Source organism: Ixodes scapularis, unplaced genomic scaffold, assembly GCF_016920785.2.
Source record: "Ixodes scapularis isolate PalLabHiFi unplaced genomic scaffold, ASM1692078v2 PGA_scaffold13__105_contigs__length_92229423, whole genome shotgun sequence".
NCBI lineage: Eukaryota > Metazoa > Arthropoda > Arachnida > Ixodida > Ixodidae > Ixodes > Ixodes scapularis.
The window spans coordinates 85,976,044-86,001,190 of NW_024609839.1; the positions used below are offsets into that span (position 1 = coordinate 85,976,044).

Here is a 25,147-nt window from a genome sequence, read left to right on the forward strand (position 1 = left end):
TTTGAGAAAGGGTCTCCAAGTGCCAAGGACGACAAAAAGTGGCATTTAAACTAGCAACTTTATTCTGCTCATACTGCCCATCCCAGGGTCTGCGAGGGCAGATTTCAAGCTGAGTTGATTCATGGGCTGCACAACTGGAGCCTCGGAATTTTGTAAACTAGAGGGAGCCCCGACAGCAGTGCTTTTGCAAGCCTTGGAATTTGTTCCTTGCAGCTTGCATCAATAGCTAATTACCGTTTGCTTTTTTTTTTTTTTTGCTTTTACATTATTTTTAGTGCGATATGCATACATGCAGTGGACACTCCTACAACTGCTCTCTTTGCTCTCTTTCCGGAACGTTCCTAAGTTTCATGAAATGGTTCTTCAACGCTTACGGTCAGAGTGTAGCCGTAAATCACGCGTGTTCGAGTGCCGTGGACCTGCGTTTGAAGCATCGACAACGAGAGTGGTGGCGAAACCAAAGAACTTCCATCCGAACAAAGGGTGCTGTTGACTGTGCAGTTTGTTCAAAGAAGCCAGGAGCCCGCGCGTGCGTGGGCAGAGCCGAGCGGCTAGGTCACTGGCTCGGCTACGCCTTTGGCTGGACTTGGCCTTGGCTTGGCCGGGCCTCCAGCTCAGCTAGGTCTCCGGATCGGCGGTGGTGTCTGGGGGGGACTCTGTCGGAGCCAGCTTGGGGAGGCTGCGCACGGCGGCCGTCTTGCGGATCGGACCTTTCCGAGGGTCCAAGATGCGTTGATCCGGGAGAAGGTTGCTGCGCGAGCAAGCGTACCTGCTGGGATTAGCCACTGCCATGACAAGCCAGACACACTTTAATCACTCACAGGATGAGAATGGTGGGGAGCAGTCTCGGCTGTCCCGGCCCAAATGCGAACACCCTACCTTCGACAACGCTGAGTCGTCTCGGGAGCCTCAAGCGCGTGTGCGCAGCCAAAGTATGGCCAAAGGCAACTAGCACATGCCGGAGGCCGGGCTTCGGAAAGGGACGCCCCGCCATTCTGATCCCGTCGGCGACTAGTATATTTTGCAGTCTTTGCAAACTCTGGGCACAAGTAAATCGTCTTCAGGCTGGTTGCAACTGGTATTTGTCCATGCAGCGACGCTACTGGTCACAGAATCTGAAGCCGTCTTCACTCTATGGGTAGCTCGTAGGCTGACACTGCCTGACCAGGCTAAATTAATACCTCTCGTATCTTTGATGTTGAAAATCTTTCACCATTGCAGGGAACTGGAAGATACGTGTGAATTGCAGGGGCGAAGTACCGACCATGTCAAGTGAAAACGATACCTGTTAGAATCGAGGATCTCGTTCTCGGAGAGAAAATAGCGTGGATTAAGGAAGGCATATTAGCGGTGAATGGATGTCTAACCCAAAACGCACACTTGTTTATCTCAATTCACCTTGCCATGAACTGCGGTGGATGCTATGAGTTATTTGAGCCAATCCAAGGCCGTACGATTGTCATGTGACCTTCGTGAAAGGCGCATGGCACACATAGTCGCGCGACACGTTCACGGTGCTGGGTTGGTTGGAACGGCTTGTAGCGTCCGCTACGAGTGTAGGAAATACCACATAGAAGAAAGGGCTTACGCCTTGCACCCCCACTAATGTCATCACTAGTGGATCGACGCAGTGCTGCCTAGCTTGCGTCAGCATCGCCGCCAGCGCGTCTTGCAGCGAGCGCGTCTGTCGCTTTGCGGCGATTCTCGTCGTGCTTCAGCTTGTAGGCTGCTTTGGGCGGGTTGGGTATTCACTAATGATGACTTCACGTGCAGGCCTTGTATTCTAGGTGGTTTTGGTATAGGAATGAAGCTTGCTAAAAGGTTTGTTTAGGCTGGTTGGTTGATTAACATTTCGTGGTAAAACAGCAAAACGGGACACGGACGAAGTAGAAACGAGAGTACACGGTGCTGACTAGCAACTGAAAGTTTATTTTGCTCACAGCCTGTATATATGAACACTTCGTCCATGTCTCGTTGCACCGTTTTAGCCCGAAATCGGTATAGGAGCCAACCGAGTGCTTTACGTAACGTACAGGTACTTAAGGCGTCTGGGACACTTGGCCAGCAGCGGGCCAGGCTCGTTCATCTCGACGATCCTGATCCGGTTTCGGAGAGACTCTAGGTTGAGCATGGCATCCGTGATCTCCGTCATGTATGCCTTGCGAGTGTCGTTGAACTTGTGGAAGGCCTGCACCAAGAATGGCGGTGCTCAGTTCTCCGGGGCCTGACCCAACCGCCTGTGCCAACTAGCACCGCTAAATAATTTTACGCTTAAGGGCTGACAAGCAGCAGAAAGGAGGAAACTCTCCCTCAATTCCTTCTTGCAGTGGGGAGAGAAGAAAACTTCTCTCCCCACTGAGTGCGAGGGGGAATAGAGAGAAGGAAACTGGGAAGCGCTTTTCTGCCTGGCAGAAGAGGATTCTGTAGGTGGCCCTTTAAGAGCAACAACACTTGGCCATTGATGGAGGGATGGGATCTTGTTTCAGGTAAAGTTCCAGCTATCTGAAACTTTACCTGAAACCCCAGAAAACTTTTTTTTTTTGCAAGAACGTCGAAACAGTCTGTAACAGAATAAAATGCTTGAGCTTCCTTGATTTAAAGATGCAGAAGAAGTGCCAACATGGCGGCGCCCGCAAGAAAATCGGGGAATGAAGTTCTCTAATGGCCCCACCCGCAAGAATACCAGGAAGCTGAGTGCCGATACTCTAAGCACAGCTTATTTCTGGTTCTAGTGCCGACCTTAGACTCCTGGTCCAATTTCCACTCCGTGTCCCGTATCTCGTTGTGCACGGCATTCCGGTCCTTCTCCAGCTGCTTCAGGTAACGCACCAGCTGGTTCTGTGAACAAGACACCCTTACAGTCGCCACAGCCGTGCCCCTGTCTCCGGGTAAGTACCTCAGTCAGGCTGTCCAGGTCTAGGTCTGCCAGGTACTCGGTGAGGCCTGCCGGTGGAAACTGGTGAGAACACTGGTTTTACACCGGGGCTACGGACTGACAGACCTTCCCTGTTGTTCACCCTGGCCGCCTCGGCGCGGCTCTTGAGCCAGTCTCTCTGGTGTTCGAGCTGTTCGTTGACTTCCACCTGAGTGTAGTAGCGGACCTTCCATTCGTCCTCTGCAGAGAATGAACGTTCAACAGCTGTGAAGCTGGCTCACATCCCCATCCTCTTCCCCAAACTGTTTTCACCAAGTAAACAAAAAAGAAATAAAATAAAATAAAAAAAACAAAAAAACAGGCGCTTCTATAAGGAATTTTGAGTCGCTGAGGTGCACACGAAATCAGAACTAAAGCGTACCGTCGCTAACGTCCGTGCTCTGCGACTGGATTTCGAGGGACTGGACGGTCTTGCATAGGTCGTTGATGCTTTGTTCCAGCATGTGCCTGAAAGGGATAGAACGTTGGCGAGAATATCGAGAGAGGATACAACACCTACTTCATTTTCTCTTCATTCTCGATTTCTGATTTGATGCGCTTAATTTCAGCATCAATTTCCGGCGAAATCCTCATACCAGCGGTGTTTGTTTCGTGACAGGCTCGGTTTGTTTGTTGCCGCGCCAACGTTGCTATGTGCTGTTGCTAGGTTACAAGTGCCGCTGTTGCGGTCCTGGTTTTCCTTTAGTTAAAAAATTTGAATGTCTCTTTATTACCTCTTAGAAGTAAAATGTATATATTTATAATATAGTGATTAATATAAACTTTTTAGACTAATAATTGTTTCGTAACTTGCAAGAACAATACATATTATTGGACATTTAGTGCGGATCTTTCTTTTGGGATCTTTCACTAGCGGTGAGTAGCCACGTTCACTTTGGCTCCATCCTAATCATATCTTTTCGAACGCGTACACTAACAATTAATGTAATGTCGAGCTTAAAATCCTTATTATTTGGTTTCTCACTCGCCGCCCTGCGAGTGAGGCTTAAATGAAGTGACTGGTAGCCGACCGTAGTGAGCACGTGTGGTACCACTCGCTAAGCCTATCTCTTGCTGTCGACAGGGATGGTGAACACCAAGGGTTACCGGAGAGGAACGCGCTACCTCTTCGCCAGGGGCTTCAGGAAGCATGGCGTCGAGCACCTGTCTACCTTCCTTCAGGTCTACAAGCGGGGAGACTACGTTGACGTTAAGGTGAGGCCCTCTTCCGCACAGACAGCTCGGTGGTGGTGCTACGCAAGACCACTGTTCTGAGCGTACCTTTCTCGTTTCGCAGGGCAACGGAGCCTTCCAGAAAGGTATGCCGCACAAATTCTACCACGGCAAGACGGGCCGAGTGTTCAACGTGACGCCGCACGGTGTCGGCGTCATCGTCAACAAGCGCGTCCGGTGAGGCATTGGGGGCAGCTTCCCCTGCTAGCATTGTGGGGAGTGAAAAAGCCGTGCTTGAGCAACGGACTTTCTCTATTAGTGTTCGGCAAGAATGACATAAATTGACAGAGACGCATTCATACATTAGCTTGCGTTAACATCGAATCAGCTGGCATTCGTGGTGGCCTTGCTGAGTGCATACCTTGTGCAGTGTCAATTTCGCAGCCCTATATTTTTTTTGGCAAGAACTGGTAGGAATGGCCACCAGCATGGCGTCATAAACGGAGGTAAATGTTTTTGCGCCGTTTTTCACAGAATTTTTGTTGAGATGAAGAGTATTCACAACCCCAGCGGTGTGCATTTTCTCCCCTTCCCTCCGTTTCATATTTCGGCTACTGGGCCGTGCTGTCTTCCATTCACTCATTAGCCGAGCATTGTGGGTGCTACACGTATGCCACACCAATCAACTGTCTCCCTTTAATCACCTGACTTCGTTCTCTGCGTGCGGGTATGGGCAGCTGAGTAATCGCATGGCGAAACGAATGTGTATGACCGTTCCAGCAGGCATGTAGCTTCCACTGCACTGTCAGCTTACGGGTAAATGGAGTGTATTCTTTGCCGCACACTCGAATAGGGAGTAGCTGCCTGTCTCTCTCCCTCGCGTCTTTTTCTACTAGATGGTGCTGCCCTCCTCTGGAGTTGCAAATAATGTAGCTGCAACCTCGGGACTTCTAAATTTGCTTCAGGACAACGTGGGTGACCCCCGGGCCACTCATGGGACATGGGGTACAATGGGAGTGGCAACTGCTACTGCTTTAAGCCAGGCTTAGCCTCGTCAGGGAACAATAACCTTTCCCTGCTTTCTGCGATGTCTTCCGGCGACCAGCTTGTCTTGCTGAGAATGTGTGGCATGCAGGCACCGCATCATTCCCAAGCGCATCAACCTGCGCATTGAGCACGTGAAGCACTCCAAGTGCCGCCAGGACTTCCTGGAGAGGGCCAAGAAGAACCGTGAGCTGCGCAAGGAAGCCAAGAAGGCCGGCATCAAGGTCTGCTGCAAGCGACAGGTAAGTGTCTCTCCTCCTCCCTGTTGTAGTCTCCACTAGCACGGAAAACCCAGTGGAGGTGCATGGCCGAAACGGCGCTTGCGAGTATGGCGCTGCTAGAGCTTTCGGCATAGACCCTCTTCAAAATTCAGTGCCGTTTCGTGGTAAAAAGTAGTTTCACTGTTGACAAACCATAGCCTCCTGTGTATTGATACTGCCTGCCCTATTCCCCATTGCCAGTTATCGCCACAAAGGTGTGCCGCTTCCCCATACATGACAGAAGACGTGAACAAAGACATTAAGCCTCTCTCAAACATTCTTGCATTCTTGGCGCTATTTTGGGCATTCGGTGTGGTAGCTGTAAGCTGCAATTCAAAAAAGTTTTTTTTTTTTTTTTACTTAATGTTGCGTTGTAAGCAGACTTGCAAAAGAAGGTGCCGGGGCTGTCATTTTCCAAGACCCCCCAAGCAAAACCCAGGACCATGAAAAGTGACGAAGGACTGTGTCCCAAATTCTACTTCCTGCCTACCCGAGAGTATGCACCAGGCACCTTTTGCAATCACCTGCCTGGACAGGTCTTTCTTAATGTATGTTTGAGTGAAGCCTCAGCATCCTGCTGAGGCTTCACTCCAGGCCCAGCTTAATTGGGGCCTCACTGTCGTCAAAGCTGGATCAGGCCACATACCCTTCCACGTCCTCTTTCGGTGCTGTTCGGCTGGCTGACTTGTCCAGCTCTCGCGCACCTCGAGGTATACTCCGTTTCAAACATAGCGTGCAACGCTGGGAAAGGTACTCAAGTAGCGCGCATGAAAAAACACACAAAAAAAAAGTGTTACTCCGCGTGTTTCGTGGCCCAGTGGTACAAGGCGCTGCTCTGGCAATACCGACGTCTCGGTGGCAGTGGTTCGAATTCACTTCAAGCGCAAAGGTTTTTTTCTTTTTTTTTTTTTTTTTTTCTTTTTTTCAACATATTTTTTGTGCGAATATTGTGCGCATTGCGGAAGTGTATATTTCAATTCCTATTTTCTTATTGTTTTTATTTATAAGGCGGTAGACTAGGGGCTGGTGTTCCGTTTGAACCCCGTACCGGCCTCGTCAAAACGGAAGAACGGTCGAGATCCAGGGCGTCTCAATTTAAAGCCGTTTATTTACACGGTAGCGTGAAAATCAGAGAATACCTTTAGAGTGCGGTGGACGGTCCTTTATACAACGAATACTGGAATTAGGGGACCGCACTGCCATTGGTCAGACGGCTTGGCATTCCCTCGCGTGATGGGACTTCATGGAAGTTTTTTTCAGAGTCCAAATACTCGCCGGTGTATGCAAGTCGTCCAGACGGCAGTATCTCGCTGCTCTGGTGCCGGCGTTCCCATGAACCGGGAGTAATTCACAATAGACGCGTACACAACACACGGCACTCGAGAGCAGGATCGAGTATTGTTTCCTTTTCCGAGGAAAGCAGGGGCCTCGGAATACAGGCACGGGCATGTGCGTCGTCCACTTAGCCGACCAAGGTTAAGGTGCCTCAGGCAGACGGAGCCGACCGAGGTTACGGTCCCACAGGCAAACAAACCCAGACGCTTCGGAATGCAACCACGGGCATCGTCCGCTTAGCCGATCAAGACGAAGCCGTAGGCACGATTCATCACAGACACGGTTCCTTCTTGAGGCTTGATTCACTTTGAAGCCACAAGGCCGATTTTAACACCAGAAATAACAGAAGGCAGTTCACAACACGGTCCGCGTGCTCAAAACTTTCACGTTGCGAGGTCCTCGCTTCGGGGACGCCACCTTGCCAGACACTCCGGTGTCGTTACTGACAGTCTCCAGGACTTCACGGACCGACGTCTCCGGGAAACGCGTTCTTGGACTCGCGTACACGTTGGCGATCACCTGCTTGCACTTTTTCGAGATCTTCACACAACGAATCTCCGAAAATATCCGAGCAGGAGAGGAAAGCTTCCCTGCGTAAGAGGCCATCTCCTCAAAACCGGCGAGGCAGGGTAAGCCGCACAACCCGAAAACCCGAAGCGACTGCCGCACGGACAAAAACGGAAAACAGTTTGGACTTTGGAGTAGTTTACATTATCTTTTCCTTTTTATTGAAAAAAAATCGGTGTTCCGTCGAAATCATAACGCCACTATCAGTTACTAGCTCCAAAAATTCACATTTTACGATTTTTTTTTTTTCTTGCACGGGGTAGCACTATTTTATGGGGCGAACGTAGGCGGTCGGCAGTGCAAACCGGTGCGCTAGCTTTGACTGCGTTGCACGCTATGTTTGAAACGGAGTATAGTGACGAGCGCCCGACGACAGCCATAGTACAGCTAACGCCTTCCACTCTGCTTAGGGTACTTCTTAATGGTTGTTACCCAGAGGACCCTGACTGTTGCAATCCCTCTTCCCTCCTGCTTTTCGCCTGGTCCTTGGCATCGGCCATAAAAGACTTGTTTTTGTGGTTTCGACATTGTGAAAGTTTACCAACTCGTCCGTCTGTCCTGTAATTCGTGTTGGGTCATACCTACCGTCCACTACGTTTATTCTCTTTTGGAAACCACATGTTGCCGCTCATCTGCTATGAAATATGCATTCCAAAAGTATTTGAATCACGTTATGTGTGCAGCCGACAAGCATAGTCTTTGCATGGGGACGTGGCGCCTCTGGCAGTGATTATGTGAAACGGGCAACGGCACCAAACCATGGGAAAGCCAGAAATTGGGCAGGCATTGTCTGCATGAAGGAGGCTATGGAGAAACTAATGGCTATCACGAAACTGGATTTTATTTTGCATTGTCAGTTTCGCACGTGAATGGCAGACAACAACTGGTTCTTCAGTCGCCTCATAATCCTTTCGTTTGTTTCAGTTTTGATGGTGGGAACATGAGAAATGATCAGTGCAAAGAGGCAACCCATAAGCTCCTTGATTAGACTTCTGCCATCAAAAGGCTTTAAAGCTGAACTTGTGACAAGAGATTGATTGGACCACACGTCAAAACGAATGCTTATATCCTCTGCTTGGTTGTATCTTCACCTTTATCAACCTCAAGAAGGCTGCCATTAGTTTTGGCACAGATGCCTTACACTGAGAGATAATAGTTATCAAAGCTTCCAGACGAACATCTTCAAAAGCATAGAAGCTAACATGTTGGTATTTGTGCATTGCCTTTGATTCACACAGTTAGGGTGCTTGATTCAGCCGATCTTGTTTTTCTGTCACCGCCATTAGGACAGAAATGTTAGAGCTTTTGAGACTGCCACTGGATGGCTCTTAGTTAAAGAAAAAGTATAGTGTTTTACTCCCCTAAAAGTAATGATGTTTGTGTGTATGTAGACAGCAGGAAGTTTGTCAGCCCCATTGAGCGCATGGTGTGTCTCTTGTAGATGATAAATTTAGCCAGTACAGATAAAACTGCTAGCCTGGGTTCTTCAGCTTGCATCACCCAGTAGTGATACAAGACCGCACGCTGGTACGATGCTCGTCCAGATTAGAATGGGCAGGGGTGAGGGTCAAACCCAGGGTGCCTGGGATCGGCAATGCAAGCTTTTGGTCCACGTGCGCCGACACGCTCGGCCACCAATCCCCCTTTCATTCCCCTCGTAGCAATATGGAACTGTCCACTTCAGATACCACGCCCCCTCCAGCCACCGTCTCGGCCGTGTGCTCAGAGTGGGTCTTTGGTGTCGGTGGAGACTATTGGTGGCCCCGAGCAGATGCTCACTGCCTCTCTCCTTTCCCATAGCCCGAGGGTCCCCGGCCAGCGCACTTCGTGAAGCTGAACGGAAGACAGGAGCCAGAGTTGCTGCAGCCCCTGCCATACGAGTTCATCGCCTAGACCTGTCAATAAACGACCACCCAACACACTGCCTGTCTCGACTCTCATCGTGCAGCGCCTGCCATCGTTTTTCCGACTCTCCATGATATTCCGATGTGTGGCGTTCGAAGGGTACCTGTAAATAGAAAAGAATGGCTTCCTTGTTTAGCATTTTGCAATCTCTGGATGCAAAGAGAGCATGATGATAACAGAACAGGGTACATATTGCCTTTGCGATCTGTTCACTGCATTTTCTTTCTGTTCTGAACTCATAGTGTTAAAGGGATACTTCAACGAAATTTGAAATATTCCCGTCGTGTTCAAAAATAGGTTGAATATGATCCACAATATCCGTAAATGACAATCGCACGTTTGTATTTTGAGCCTGGTGGCTGTATTTTTCGTTATAAACGGCCCACTCTGGCAAGCGCTCGGAGAAGGCCCAGCGGAGACCACGTGACATCCAACGCAATCGTGACGTAGGTCGTCTCAAGACGAGCAAAGCTACGTCGAGAGGATGGCCTAGTCGTTCCAGCCACCGAAGCGGCTGCTTTTGTACAAATTTTGAGTGACGGGTTAATCTTCTATAATCTTGTAGGGGGACAATAGCGACTTATGTGACACACAAAAGACATTCTCGAGAAGAGGGGAGTTCCTCCTGCCCCTCTTCTCTCGTCGTGGCGGAAGGTGAGACAACCTCTGTCACTAGCTGCCAAGGTTGCTAGACGGGCATTACAAGCGAGGCGTTAGCGACATCCACCAGGTGCTCTTTGCTAATCGTTTAATTCATTTTAAAATATTCCTTTTCGTGACTTTTTTAACGAGATATTGGTATGTTCGATTTGATGGTGCTTTTTTAAACACATATAGACCAAAAAATGAGCGCCGAAATTTCGTTGTAGTATCCCTTTAAAGGGGATACTACAACGATTTTCGGACTTTGGCCAATTAACTACGGAAATTAATCTGCATCACCTATGGAACGAAAAGCAGAAAACCACATTTTTTTGCGAATGCTAGTTCTTATTTAAAAAAAAAGAAATTAAACAAATCCAAGGTCAAAGTGCCTCTCAACTCTCCACGTCTACTTTCGAGTGACATACTCTGGGGGTTCACATAGTTTCCCCTTGGGTCCTCTCTTCAGAGACCAGCCACTTCCTCCGCAATTATCTACTTTTAAAGGATTGGCCTTGTCGAAGGTCGCGGCAAGCGATGGAAACAAAGGACGGTTCGCCACGGGGCTGACGGCAAGTGTAGCAGCGGAGGGGGACAGGGTTTGTTGACTTCTGCGTACCCCCAGAGACGCCGGCATTTTAGTTCTCGTAGCTGCCACAGGCGGCTGCAGATCGGCAAATAATTCGTTTTTTGCCTTGCGATTACGCAGCAGATTAGCAGTTTTTCGGGGAAAAATGACGCGTTTTTGGTCACTTGGACTTGTATAAACAATATAAAAAATGCAAACTGGCAATTAAACATTAAAACCGTTGCACTGCCCCTTTAAGAAAGAAGGAACAGAGCCGCTTTTATAATGTACGAGGCAACCTGAGCATACATCTGAGCGGCCCCACGCGGTACAATGCAGGATGGCCGACAGGTCTTGTAGAGTTTTCAGGAAGGGTCTGTTGTGATGCCTGGAAACGAGTCTTCGACCAATGTATTTAGCGTCCTATACACGTTTGCAAGTTCAGCCGTTGGGTGCCGCCATTTTGCTCAGTTAGGGTGCGCTTGGACGCGTCTTAATCTGGTTATGGCCGTGCCCAAGCACACTCCAACTGAGCAAGACTTGCAAACATGAATACACCACCCGTACATCGAAAGTGGTTGTAGATGTTACAGCAAAGAACGTTGAGTGAACGCAAGTGTTCCTGTTGTCGCGACATCCCAAATTCTGGCTGCTCAGGTTAGCGTGGATTGTTGGGCTGGATAGCAACCTACAACAGAGCTGGCATACCCACCCCCCCAGCTGTGCCACCGCCAGGATTGAAGCAGGCAGCAGCATGACACTAACACGACTGACGGGCGGAAATCGAGGGACCAAGGATGATGCAGTAAGCATTGCAGTCCAAAACATGTTTCTGGCACTATAATTGCAGTCTGTTAGCTTTTGGTAGCGGTTTGTTGCCTTTCACCTGATCATGATGCTGCAACTGAACTAATGTCCACTTTGGATGAAGGGTTCTTCCCAGGTGCCTTCATGCATGTGCACTCTTGTTCAGCAGTAAAAACATGAATCGCTTTATTGGGCTGCTCTGAGACTTGCTAGTGACTGATGTAAGTGCTTAATGCATTTTTGTTTATTTCATCTATCAAGGGTGGGGGGTTGTATACAAATGCATTGTTTCCGTGATGCATGATAAAAATTTCTATGCCACCGACATATCTCCGACTTAGACACGCGGCATGTCTGCCAAAGGTGACCACGCTAGCGCTGTTAGATTTTTATTTTTTGCGTGTTCAGTGAATTTCGTGGTAAAACCGTGTTTGACAATAGCGTTAGCAAATGCAGCGTTACTTTGAACAAGCACATGAGGTTTGGGTAGCCCTCGGTTGAATGAAGCTTTGGGGAACGCCGACTTTTCATTGAAAGACTGAATAGTTGACTGCCGCAAGGCGGCATTTACGGATGGGCCAAGTGGGTTAACATTTTTGTAATGAGCCGCAGCAGCCTGCCGGTGCAAAGCGGAGTGAACGCAGCGCAGGCAGTGGTCGGGTTAACGCCCGCCCCCGTTATTCGCTAAAACAGTCAATTCGCTCAAATGGCGCTATTCGCTAAAACGTCGTTTGCTCGTGATATGGACCTCAAGGGGTCACGGTGAGTTATTACAATGAACTCTATACTCCGTTTCACCTTATGTCCAGACGCAACCGAGTTACAATTTCTGCGCGTCGCTGCCCCCTCTTCTAGGTCGCATGATGCTCGCACGGCCTTGGGTTGGCTCTGTTGGCTCATAGCCTCCGCTGTGCCCGGTCGTAAGGTGGCGCTAGTGTGCTGTTGCATTTTGAAGCAGACAGCACCCAGTCTAAATTTGACTTCCGGTAATGCATGCCTATGGGAAAATGCAAATTCGTTTTCTCTTTGCGCTCGATTATAACAGCAGATATGGCTTAGTGTTGTGAAAGTATAAAAAGTTTGGAACATTTTACAATTAAATCTACAAAATTGTGAGCGTTTTTCTTTAGAATTCATGGGGTCGAAGACTGCACTAAAATAGCCCAATACACAAGTATAATACGTGTTGACGTTGCGGCAATGCCATGACGCACACAAAGTGATCAGCTTCACAAAACACCAAAAGGGTGCTAAAATATGCCATATCAAACAAAAACCCGACAAGAACGAAGCACAGAGTTATGAACGAAGCACATATACTGGATCAGTAACAAACTACATGAATGATCAAAGTGAAGCAGTAACGGAGTGTTGTCTTTTTGCTGATATTAATAGCTTGTATTGACATATGCTGTACAACAGACCTGGGCGTTTTGCCATCACTCAATAATAAAAGAAAAATAGCTAAATTAATTACATTTTTATAATATGAATAAAGCTACGTAGTGCCCGTACCCGTTACGAGTAAATAAACTACGCTGATTTCTATTACTCCTTGGCGAAGAGAAAAATATCACGTGGAAAACTGGTTGCTGTCTGCTTCAATTTGCAACCAAACGTCCCGTAGACACTAGCGCCAGATGAGCCTCTAGCGTTGATTGTATTAACCAGTGGTATTAACTGTATGGTCGCGGTGCCTGGCGGTGCTGTATGACTCATCTTACAAAATTGCCATTGATTTTTTGAATCAATATATATATATATATATATATATATATATATATATATATATATATATATATATATATATATATATATTTTTTTTTTTTTCCCCGCCATAGTTTAGGGACACGGTCTCCGAAAATTTGATCGCAATATATATTCAGAAAAACACGAGGCGCCCCATTTCAGTCTAGTGGCGAAGTGCGGAACTGCGCTCGTCAACATGGCAACGCAAGCAGCTGACGGGTGCTCTGTTTACGAATGGGCGCAGGACACGTTTTTCGCTTATCGCTGCTTCTAGCACCCCGTGTGCGGTTAGAATGTGAGCGATTTGGTGATGGCGAGGAACGAGCCCATTGCTCCATGCGTCTATGTCCGTGGCACGATCGCTGGTTGCAGACTCTTGATGGGATCGCGTCGGTGGTGCCTCATGACCGCGTTCTTGGGCTGGGCAATCGGACCAACTCACTGCCTGGATAACGGCGTGGCGCTGACGCCTCCGATGGGCTGGATGTCATGGGAGCGATTTAGGTGCAACATTGACTGCTATAAGGAGCCGGATAACTGCCTCAGGTTCGGTCTTCCTTTCTGTTTTAAACGATTCTCGGGCATGTGGTCGTTTTCCGCGAGCGCTTCTCATTTGCGAGTTCGGGGGGAGGGAGGATGCAAGACGCTAGCTATTTGGCAACTATATTTCGATCTGCCGACCAAACTTTTAAATTCAGAATTGCGTTTTGTGAAAAACGCAACCAACACACACGTTCACAGCCTCCGGCTTTCTGGCGCGCGTCGCCTCGTCTTTTCGAAGCGCCGCCGCGTCTTTTCGAAGCGACGCCGCGTCCCTTCGTTGGCCTCGCCTGCCTCTTTCTTGCGACGACGCGGAGAGTGCACGACCAGCCGGCGCAGGTGTTTGGCAGGTAGCCAACCTTGCTACCGTCTACCCTTATTTGCGACGCCAAGCTCGCACAAAACTCGCATACATTCACATGGTGACATTCCGCCATTTTGCTATTAAAATAAGTGAAATATAAAAAAAAAAGATAAAATTTATTATTTTTTGCGTACTACCAATCTCCGGGAGTGGTGTGAATCTTTCAAATACTCGCCTTCGCTCGGCACCGTTCCTATGTTACTAGATTACCTCAGTTGTGGAACTCCCGCGGTGGGGGGTAGCCCAATACCACCTAGAACACAAGGCCTGCGCGTTTCCTCCTCTAAACGTCATCACTAGTAGATCCCCTCAGCGCCCCCTAGCTATCCCGGATGAGCAACATCGTCTGCTACATCGTCTGCAATATTGTCTGCTCCATTGACTGCTTCAGTTGTTTGTGTAGCAGATAATGAAACAGATGCTCATGTCGAGTGTCTTTTGCTATAGCATACAATGAAGTTAGACGTTCACGTGGAGCGTCAAATGCATGAGTGAAAGTGCCTTACTGCTGTGCGAAGGGCCGCAAAGCCCTCCGCTGGGCGCTGGACGCTGGCAATGGACGCCATTTTTGAGGGCGCTGTTCATACTCCGTTCATTCCTAGGCAGAGAACGCAGCCAATGCCAGAAGCACGAGAGCTCGAGGTGGCTGCTTTCAAGCGTTCTTCGGCAGAACGAGCGCGCGCTCGAGAAATGCTCGTACCAAAGCCAGGAGCGCCTGCTAGCCGGCGCTTCTGGCCGAGGGAGTGTTCGTATGCACGTTACAAATGACCTGCAAGCTCGGTATCAATTCTAGTACACTGTAGTATCAGCTCGCGCTCAGCAGTCGCGCACGCAGCTGTGGCCGCAAGTGAATGCGACGTTGGCCGTGTTCCAAAATTTACTCGATCTTACTCCAGGATGAGGTGTTTATTACCTTGGCATTTTAAAACCTACCCGCGTCCAGCGTTTTTCAATATCTGTGTTGTCACGTGACACGACCCGTCGGAGTAACTCGGATCCATTTGGGTAAGATTTGGAACGCAGCCGTAGTTCTGAAGCGGCCCATATATACTCTCGTCAAGCTTCGGGGTGTTTGCCGCTTGGGGCGGGTCGGGGATCTACTAACGAAACGTCATGCGCAGGCCTTGTCTTCTAGGTGGTATTGGGTAGCCCCCTCACTCACTTCTGTCCGCCTCTTGTCGTTTGAAGCACGATCTAGATTTTCGTTCCATAACTGTGTGTTCGATAGGGTATGGTGAAATGCGCCATCTAGACGCTGTGCTTTGAAACATATGTTTTCCATAGAATACAGTGTAGTTACCGTAGCAGCCGTCCGGCATGTCAAACGGTGGGAGGCGAGCCGTTGTGAGAGGAGTGGGGGTACTGCTCGTGCGAGCGGTGTCTATGAGCAGTTCCGTAACTGAGCTAATCTAATAACGTTGGCACCTGTCGACAGCTCATAACAAAAGGATGAATGTAGTTACGTCAGCAAGAACGCCCCTTAGCTTCCATTCCAGTACATTAAAAACGCAGGGCAAAGACGAGAAACATGCAAGATGTAACGGGCACCGACTCCCAACTGAAGATTTCAATACGCAAAGGAGAGACAAAACCTACCATAATATCCCGAGAGATAGCCCACCTAAAATCGACAGCAAATCGGGCGAAAAGAAGGAGTGGGCAAACTTTTGGTGTACAATCAAGTAAAGTTGAAAAAACACTATTTTTTTATTATGTTTTCCTGCCAAACTTCTTATTGCAGCGAGGGGAAATGAAACAAAGATGACTACAATTCTCAGTCAGCAATGTTCGCTTATATCCCGCCATAGCTAACTAGCCGCATGTACGCCAAGGTCATCATTGATCCGAACACTACGATTAGCAGGTGTTTAAGAGAAATCGGCTAATCAAGCCAAAAATAGAGGTGGGTTATCTTTCGGGGCTGGGGCATCTCGGGATATTACGGTATTTTCCTTGGTTCACTGGTCACGGAGACTGTTCAAACATATGAAACATTGTCTGCCCATCACCGGTGTTCCAGGGCTACCTAACAGATGGCGCCAGAGTGTTCTTTCGTCGCAATACGAGAAAGCGCGCTGAAATGCAAATGTGTGAACCAGTAGGACGACACTGTGCCGTTCGATTTGACGAGACATGTTTATGCCACCGCTTCTCAGTAGGCTGTATCGCATCGATGCAGTGAAAAGCTGTTCATGGAAATGGCCGACCGGCTAGCAGACGACGGATTCCGGGACGCCGGCTACGTGTATTTGATCATCGACGACTGCTGGGCGGCCCGAGAGAGGAACGCCCGTGGCGACCTCGAGCCCGACTACGAGAGATTCCCAAGGGGCATGAAGTTCCTCTCGGACTATGTGCGTATAAGCCTCGCGCACTGCGCGCGCCTGGCTCGCGACACCCCGGAACTTCGATGGGAACACTGAGGTACACGGTTTCCTCGCCGCCTCTTCCACGAATCCGTGGGCATGGCTTGCGCTCCGGCGGAGGCCGGTTTCTGATCGCGTGGTTGCCCTTTTGATTAGTATGGTGCCTGTCGCACGCAGCCTGCGCCTGGATGCTGTTAGGGGATGAGTTTCAATGTTTGCTTGAATTGTGGAACTTGGTGCTGAAGAGCCTGTCAAGCATGGGACTGCCTTCTTACGAGATGATTGCAGAAATTACTGCGAGGGGGGACGTTTTCGGGCAGTTGTCATAGTGGCAGAAGCTACATGCTCGTTAGACCATGTTGTATATCCGCAAATCTTTCTTCCCGCTTCCACCCATATGCCTCCCCCCCCCCCCCCCCCCCCCTCCCCCCAAACACTATGACAGTGTGCCACTTTATAGGCATGGTGCTGTTTGTGGACACACAAAAATAAAAATGAGTAAAGAGAGCGCGGGGTTGGGCGACGAAAGGCAGGTGGCTGATTAGTCCGGTCAGCAAGCAGCTTCCGCCGCTGCTCGGGTGTGAATGGAATGTAGGACTGTCCCCTCAGTACTGCTTTGGCAGTTTTCTTAAAAGAAAATTGGGTCTGTCTGCAAAAACAAAAAAGTCCCAACAATTCTCAATCTTTTCTTAACTTTGTGGCTACAAGGGTGCCCTTTGCTTCCATTTGCAACTTTTGCCCGTTTCGTCGCACGTGTTGCCTCAAAAGCTTGTTTGAGGTTCAGATAATGTTTATGGGCGACACTGTGGTTGTAAAATGAAAGATGCAAACAAACCGACGACGGTCGAACCCGATTATCCTGGGACACGAGACAGAGAGAAGGGGACGCGTCCTCTCTCCTTCTCTTGCCGCGGCAATGCCACCTAAAATATCCTAGGCCTGCGAGTATTCTTTCCTTCCTCTATGGAACGTGGCCACAGATGGGTGACGTCAACTCATCATCTGAACCCGAACCCGATGCCGAGTGTCCTACGACGCATTGATTGAACACAAGGCCCAGCCAAACGCTGACGCAGCACCACGTCCAATCTGCGACTTCGCTCTATCCCACGGTGGTGATGTCGAAATGCTATCGCACGGGCTTGGATTATTCTAGGTGGCGTTGGCCGCAGCATCCTTGTTTGGCGCGACTGACGTAGCATGCTGGCGACTCCCCCAGGTGCACAGCAAGGGCCTCAAGTTCGGCATGTACACCAACTACGGCCACTCGACGTGCATGGGCTTCCCCGGCACGGAGGACAAGGACATGGAGAGGGACGCCCGTCGCTTCGCCTCCTGGGGGGTGGACTACCTCAAGGTGGACGGCTGCCACTCCAATGCCACCCTCCAGAAGCAAGGTGGGCGGCCACCACACTCACCTGTGGTGTAATCACGGTAGGCTAGAAGGGGAGGTGTGGTGATCGCTCGCTTCTCCCTGCAGCTGACAGCAGCCCCACGCTTTCACTATCACCCCACCTGTAGGCTGGCAGCAACGCTACAACGGCAAAGACCGGATATTTTTTTTTCGGAAATTAGGTTCCGAATTCAACGAAGCGGGCAAAAAATATTAAAATATATGAGGGGTCGTGTCAACATTTACTGCCTAAAAATACCTTTACAGGGTGGGATAAAATGGTCAATTTGGCCGCTTTTGTTATGATTAATTTGCTTCTTGCTGCCTGCACATAAAAACCTACCACCTAAATACACGATCATTCAGAGTTTGATCTCAATGAACGTGTATTTAGGTGATAGGTTTTGCCACGTGAAATTTCTAGACATGGCTTTCTTCTTACGAAAAATGAGGCCAAGAAACTTGCCGGGCTCAACAGCAGAAGTGTTAGGTGCAGCGAGCAGACAGTATACTTTGTTGTCTGCTCGCTGCGCTAAATGGAAGATGGCACCAGAAATTACAACCGTTGCCAACTCGGTAATCTGCGAACATGTCCACTGTTTGCCCTGGCAAGTTTGTTGGTCTAACCTTTTGCAGGAAGGTAGCTTTGTCTTAAAAACTTCACCAGGTAAAATCCACCACCTAAATGCACACTCTGTGAAAGTTTGATCTTTCCGTGAGCAGGCGGCGAGTTTTCTGGCTTGTTTTACAGCACTAGGATCCACCTGATCATACGAATGTGTGCCACAATGACGTCATTCCTGTCCCACAAACACCCACTTAGTTCTCTCTCACATATATTATGTGAACACTGGCTTCACATAAACCTGACTTATTATACATGTACTGAAGGTATAGAGCTAAAATAACTCTCTGCACTAAGTTTCATCTCGCGACAGTTCCTTAAAGAGAAACAGGGTCCGAGTACAATTTGCTTAGTGAAACAATAATTACCGTGCTGCTTCATAAAAAAATATAGCTTTTATATAAGAAAATAGATTTTGACCTCTGATGGTACAAGTCGCTTCGGAAGATATGCGACCTCGGCGGCTGGCTAGCACGGCAGCCTCTCACGCCGGTGGTTGTTTCAGGCTACCCCAAGTTCTCCCGCTACCTGAATCAGACCGGGCGTCCCATGGTGTACTCGTGCAGCTGGCCGTACTACGACCTCACCCTGGCCAAGATTGAGGTAGCCACTCTCGCTCGTACTCTTGCTGCTGCGGGTCGGCTAAATGGATGGATGGATACACAATTCTGAACCCTGTTAATCGGGTGGCAGCTTGCGCCACGTAGCATGCGTGCGCCTCGCTGACCTCGGAGGGCTTGCAAGTGCTGTGTGCCACTGCTGCCCTATACATAGCTTGCATGTGACGCCATTCGTGGTCATGCCAGTATTTTATGCGCCAAATTGGCACGCTCGCTGCACCAATGCTTTTGTAGAGTAGAGCCCTTGGACGGTCGAGGTGGCTTACAACAGACCTTTATCATCTTGGCATCTCAAATGCTGCACCTGTGTTATGCAGGTTTCTTTTAATTACTATTCACATATATAGTTGCCAAAAGCTTGAGAAACACACGGTGATCTTACCAGTTAACTCAATAACTGCGGATTGATATAATAATATACACAGGACTGGCCATGCCCCGCATTTCCGTCACTAGAATATTTATATCGGAGAGAGATAAATAAATGTACTGTTTAGGGGGGTCTGACAGCCTTTATATGGTCAACTAGAAGCCTGTGTTTTATTTAGGTCGTAAAAACAACACTAACACCCCCCCCAAAAAAAATTTTTTTTTTTTTTGCCAAGCGATTTAATATGCTGTTAGGAGACTACCCAATTAATATTATGGTGCAGAGTCAAGGAGTCGCGTGGCTACATCCGACTGCACCAAGTTGTCACACATGCTTGAAACAAACATTGCACACTGTGAAGAATACTGCTTCACGAAACTTGCGATTATGCGCCCTTGTATCCCAACAAAGTTCACCTTCCTCAAGCTTCTCCGCCAGCGCATGGAAGGAGTCGAAACGAAACAACAAAGAAACAAAACATTTCTTCACTTGGCGACGTGACGTTTGGCGCCGGAACGGCAGAAGGCGGCAGTGGCCGTAAAGGAGTTGTAAAAGCCACTTCGACGCGCAATTCGTGCACAACACGAGCGCCAGTGCCGCGGCTTCAATGAGGGTGAGAACTACAGGGTGTCTCAAATAGCAGCCAGGCTCTTTAAATTGACCGCGAAATTCGGTTTCTTAGCCAATTGCGCTACGATTTGTACAGCATTGCCCACAGGTGGTGCATTTTTTTCTATAAAATTTGCATAGAGCAAACTTACCTGAGGAAAAGTTAAAAAAAGAAAAAGGCTGAAAAGGATGCTGAACCAAAATCTGGATTCCCCAAAACACGCGGCAAAAGCGTGCAACGGGATGCTACAAACACCAAACCATCACTCATACAGCGATATCTCGAACGGGTGACGGTATTTTTGAAGGGAAGGAGGCGCATTTGGCAGGAATGTTGACGTCATGTTTCTCCGTGAAGGAGAGGGAACGGCCTCGCATCTTCCCCGCCTTACGGTCTTGAGGGAGCGAAGCGAAGAGAGGAGGAAACTAGGTATCTTGACGGTCACGCGCCTCGTCGGCCTGGTTCAATCTCGACTTCTTTTTCCAAAAATACGGCCGTCCATTTGAGATATCACCTTACGAGCAGTGTTGTAGGAATTGTAGCGGCCCGCCTACATCTCCAGCATTGTTTTTCTAAAATCCAAATTTCGGTTCACCATTTCTTTAACTCCTATGGAAACACAGCAAAGCCACCGGTCTTCAAACAATAGGGTGCCGTTTGGCACAGGATACAAGACATGGCACAAGCGGTTGCGATGCCAACTGCCGCCAACGAACTAGCATACGGCTCCGAGAGCCGGCGTCATTAGCAGACAATCTTTTCGACTCAAAAGCAGTGCAAGCTTTTTCGATGTCAGGTGCCAATGCATGATTTTATCATCCTTACTAATAAAACTCATTGAATGGGCATATAACCGATTAAAACAATGGTTTGTCGGGTTATTTTTACTTTTTTTTGCGGTACTTATGTTGTCTGCTTTGCAGTTTCCCGTTACCGCGCCTGTTTTTGGTTCTGCGACTGTCGCCGCCTGCGTAACGCGCACTGCTTTTGAGTCGAAAAGATTGTTTGCTAATGACACCGGCTCTCAGTGCCGTACACTCATTAGTTGGTGGCAGTTGACGTCGCGACCGCTTGCGCCATCTCTTGTCTCCCGTGCCAAATGGCGCCCTATTGTTTGAAGACAGGTGGCTTCGCCACGTCTCCATAAGAGTTAAGCCTTTTTCTTTCTTTACGTTTAACTCAGGTAAGTTTGCTTTAAAAATTTGAGATAAAAAAAAAAAAATGTGTGTGGGCAAGACTGTACGAAATCATAGTGCGATAGGTTAAGAATCAAATTATGCGGTCGATTTAAAGAGCCTGGCCACTATTTGAGACACCCTGTAATTCTAAGTGAGTGGAGTCGGTGAGTGAGTTCATGAGTTCTATGAGTGGGGTGTGATAAGGGGAGCGAGTTTACGAGTGGACTTGAAGGTGAGTGCGGCCGTCAGGGTGACGGTGAGCTTTTAACTTTTTATTGTGAGCTAGCTCTTAGCAAGTTCAGCCAAAAATGCCGACCTCTGCTGTATTACAACATTACTAGAACTTTTAAAAGGTGCAGTATAGTTTTGGGGATGCTCTAATGCTGTTCTCAAGATAACGATGGAAGATTTAAAAAAATTTGCTCATGCACACTTTTTTTTTTTTTTTTTTTTGTAAATCAATTTTTGTAAATCAATTTTATTGTTATGGTGCTCAACTGCTTGCTGAGTCTTTTGTGGCACCATTGCTGAACACTGTTGATACATATGGAACAAAAGAACATACAGACACTGCAGGCAACTTGTACGTCTGGTGGAAGTGCACGCCTCTTTCTCAGTTTCCCCAGCTTTTTGCTACATACCCTCTTGCCATTATAGTTCCAAATCAATGTTGGTGCAGGTGAAATTATTGATGCAACCACCGATTGCATATTATTGCGCTGCTGCGTCGAAATATGTAAACAAATCCATTTCTTCACGTGGCCATCCATGACTTGAGGTATGTGCGTTGCGATGCAGCCCAGCTTCGGGGAGCTCAGGCAGTACTGCAATCTGTGGCGCAACTACCACGACATCAGGGACAGCTGGCCTTTCATCGACATGATCATCAACTACTTTGGGGACCAGCAGGAGGTGTTTGCAGACTACGCGGGGCCAGGCCACTGGAACGACCCAGACATGGTGGGTGGCCTCGTCTTGATACAGGCACGACTTTTATTTTTGCAGGCTCAGCTCTTGTTCAACTGTTCAGTATGCTGCACGATTTTTGAGTTGAGGAGGAAAGCCAAGAAGGAAAATGTTGAAAACTCGTTTCATGGCCCCTTTAAGAACAGTGTGCCCTATGCGAAGAGTGTAATGATAGCAAGGTTTTACGCTTGTTCCCCGATTAGCAGCCGATAATTGTGCCTCTGATGCACTTGATGATTGACAGGGTCGCTTGCTTGTGCCTCCGACGCAGCTGATGATTGGCAACACGCGTCTGACGCCGAGCCAAGCGGAGGCCCACCTGTGCCTGTGGGCCATCCTGGCGGGACCACTGCTCATGTCCAACGACCTGCGCAGCCTGTCCAAGGAGGCACGCCTTCTGCTGCAGGACCCAGAGATCATTGCCCTGGACCAGGACCCCCTGGGGATACAGGGCAGGAGAGTCTTCCAGGTGGAGACCAATGCCACCTATACTTGCAGATAACTTTCTGTCGCATCTCGGAAGTGAAGAGTGCACAAGCGCAGCTTTGATGGGTGCCCAAGATGAGCGAGCACACATGCGTCCATAGCTCTACCTGCTTCGCCGCAGAAAGTTGTCTACGAGTGTAAACGGGGCGGCTCTTGGCCGATACTACAGTGCTCGCAATGCATTGTCGACTGGCATGTCCTTGCCGCCCATGCATTGGAAGTGGTACCGAAGTTACCATATTTTCGGACTATAGTCCACACCCGGTGTATAGACCGCAGGAGCCAATTTCGGCCAAAAACAGAAGTTTTTGCTTAGATTGTCGGCGCCTGGTGCTTAGGCGACAGGAAAATCTCCTCTTACACGGCACACCTTGACAGATGTCTGCTTTCTTAGCAGAAAGCAGACATCTGTCAAGTTGTCTGCTTTAGTTCTTGCAAAAAGTATAAGGAACGCAAGTGTTGCTGCTGCAAGGTCCCAACCCCTGGCAGGTAAATTTTCCACGGACCGTCAAGCTGGAGAGCGATATGCAGCAGAACAGCTGTCTACCGCATACCCCTCCATTGCCATACCACCACCAGGATCATGACAAGCAATGGCGCAATGCGTCTAGGACGTCATGGGGCAGAAATTGAGGGACCACTTTTGAGGGCGCAACGACCCTACGGTGCTTCGGGCACCATAGTTTTGTCACATTTGTTGCCACTTGGACCGCTTATGATGTACGGGTGCGATGGGGTGCTAAACGCACGAGTCAGACACGTTCCAGGCACCGTAGTCAAACCACATTCTGCATTAAGGAGCGAGAGAAGGCGTTCAGTCTTTTTTGGCTTCCCAACCCCCACCTCTGCACCTGCGCAGGAGGACGACGTGAGCGTGTGGACGCGTCCCGTGATGCCCAGCCTCGGCGGACGGCACTCCCTGGCGGTGGCCTTCCTCAACCGTGCCAACACGCCCGCCAGGGTCTCGGTGGTTCTGTCGGAACTGGGACTGAACTGGACGCGGGGGTACCGGGTGCGCGACCTACTCGCCAAACGGGACTTAGGCCTCATGTTTCCCTGGGACTCGCTGAGAGCAGACGTCAAGGCCACCGGAGCGGCACTCTTCAGGGCGTCGCTGTGACGACCGTTACCAAAACACTGGTTTCCACTTGCATTTGAACGCGATCGACCGCATTGAAACCGCTCGTTACAGCACTGTCCCGGGACGTTTTCAACTTGCGTGCAACCATAGGATGCTCCACCTGGAGCATTAAGTCCCGCTCACACACTTGCGACCTCTTAGAACAGAGTGCCTTGGAACCTCTTAATATCTCTTACGAGAGGACACACTGGTGCCATCTATTGGGTAGCAGTGTAAACTTGGCGGTCCGGCATATTTTCTATTTCTCTCGTGCATTATCCTTCCGTTCTTGGATCTAAATACTTTTGTCAACGTTATAAACAAGTTTTTCTCATAGGTATGGGGCACATTTGACCTTGGAAATCCCGCAAAACCTTCGCTCTTGTGAAATGCAGATCCAGGGTCACCGCATAGGTGGCGCCAGCGTGTTCTCTCGTCCTAAGAAATTTTAAGAGGTTTCAACAGGTGTCGTACTCGGTTGCAAGTGTGTGAACGGGCCTCTAGCTCACTGCCTTCAATAACATTCGGTCACAAAATGCAGCCATAGCCTGGCAGAAGTCAACAAGCGCGTGCTGGAAGCGGAGCTACTACTCAATGCTTGGCCCGCCTCTGGCCATAGATCGAAGGTGTTGCAGTTTTTGAGATGGAACTCTATTCACTATCTGGGAGAAACGTTTGCTTATAATGTTGTCGAGATTAGTTTGAGCCCACTGTGCGAGAAGGGTGTGTAAAAAATGAAGGAATGTACGTAGATCGAAAGTGTTCCAGGGACACCGCACATAGATGGCACCAGTGTGCGCTTTCGTCGTTCGTGATACAAGCAGTTGCAATGCAGTCGGTACCATTAGAGTTCAGATGTCCAAACCAGTACGAAGGCGCCAAAGAGGCTCGCGGAGAGGCGTTTCCGAATGCCCCGACCCGAGGGTTTGGGCCAGTCCTCCGGGAACAACCTTTTTTGTCTCGAGATCCCGATAGGCCAGCAGCTTACTTCACCCAAAGACAAAAATGCCTCGTTGATTTTCATGCGAGATTTCTGCATCGCAGTTCTGGATGTCAATTGCTCAAACAAAACCGAACTGCCAGCTACAAATAGATCTCGCAACGGCTCCTTTGAGCAAATGCGTGCATCGCCTGAGCAAAACCAGCGTTTACGGTATGTAGTCTTTGTCAAAAGTTTAGAGCTCACCACGGTAGTGCTGGCTGCGGGGTTATGGGCAAGAGGGAACTTCGGCAAGCTCTACTGTGGGCTCTAAACTTTTGACGAAGACCGTTTATAGCAGTGGCACGCTGTTGACAATCATAGTGTGGCCTCGCTAACAGTTGCCAAAGCCGTCTGCGAGCACTTGTTTCTGCCCGATGCCGTCCATCCGAGGAACAAGAGCTGCAATATTTTTAAAATGTGGGAAACATATTAAAAGCAGCGGGTTGACCTTGGATATTTTTTTAACTTGCGCAGTGTTTGCACCGAATAAAACTAGAATGTTGCTTTCAAGTTGCCCTTCTCTGCTCTGCAACGATGGTGGTTCAGTTTGGCAGAGTAACTCA

The 25,147-nt window shown here is 49.0% G+C and overlaps 3 protein-coding genes across 5 annotated transcripts; 2 read left to right on the forward strand and 1 right to left on the reverse strand.

The window, feature by feature from the left end:
- Positions 1-39: 39 nt before the first annotated feature.
- Positions 40-17,730, reverse strand: LOC8026413 (coiled-coil domain-containing protein 169). Of its 3 annotated transcripts, none has more exons than XM_042290016.1 (7): positions 17,653-17,730; positions 3,297-3,382; positions 3,002-3,115; positions 2,897-2,943; positions 2,740-2,838; positions 2,034-2,188; positions 40-769 (listed from the first exon to the last, which is right to left on the reverse strand). In XM_042290016.1, the coding sequence occupies exons 2-7, from the start codon at positions 3,376-3,378 to the stop codon at positions 619-621; spliced, it is 648 nt and encodes a 215-aa protein (XP_042145950.1). In that variant the 5' UTR covers positions 3,379-3,382; positions 17,653-17,730; the 3' UTR covers positions 40-618. The 3 variants fall into 3 exon arrangements, with proteins under 3 accessions (XP_042145950.1, XP_029847305.2, XP_002403589.3); XM_029991445.4 differs by lacking the exon at positions 17,653-17,730 and adding an exon at positions 3,435-3,593 and having other exon boundaries at positions 40-751; XM_002403545.5 differs by lacking the exon at positions 17,653-17,730 and adding an exon at positions 3,435-3,583.
- On the forward strand, positions 3,753-9,215 carry LOC8026412 (60S ribosomal protein L21). Its single transcript, XM_002403544.3, has 5 exons — positions 3,753-3,790; positions 3,999-4,129; positions 4,212-4,324; positions 5,223-5,373; positions 9,094-9,215. Exons 2-5 carry the CDS (start codon positions 4,001-4,003, stop codon positions 9,184-9,186), a joined length of 486 nt encoding a protein of 161 aa, XP_002403588.1. The 5' UTR covers positions 3,753-3,790; positions 3,999-4,000; the 3' UTR covers positions 9,187-9,215.
- LOC8026411 (alpha-N-acetylgalactosaminidase) lies at positions 13,136-25,094 on the forward strand. The gene is made up of 7 exons (XM_029991430.4): positions 13,136-13,510; positions 16,048-16,222; positions 17,454-17,631; positions 18,758-18,855; positions 21,829-21,990; positions 22,268-22,465; positions 23,342-25,094. Exons 1-7 carry the CDS (start codon positions 13,275-13,277, stop codon positions 23,600-23,602), a joined length of 1,308 nt encoding a protein of 435 aa, XP_029847290.2. The 5' UTR covers positions 13,136-13,274; the 3' UTR covers positions 23,603-25,094.
- Positions 25,095-25,147: the final 53 nt, after the last annotated feature.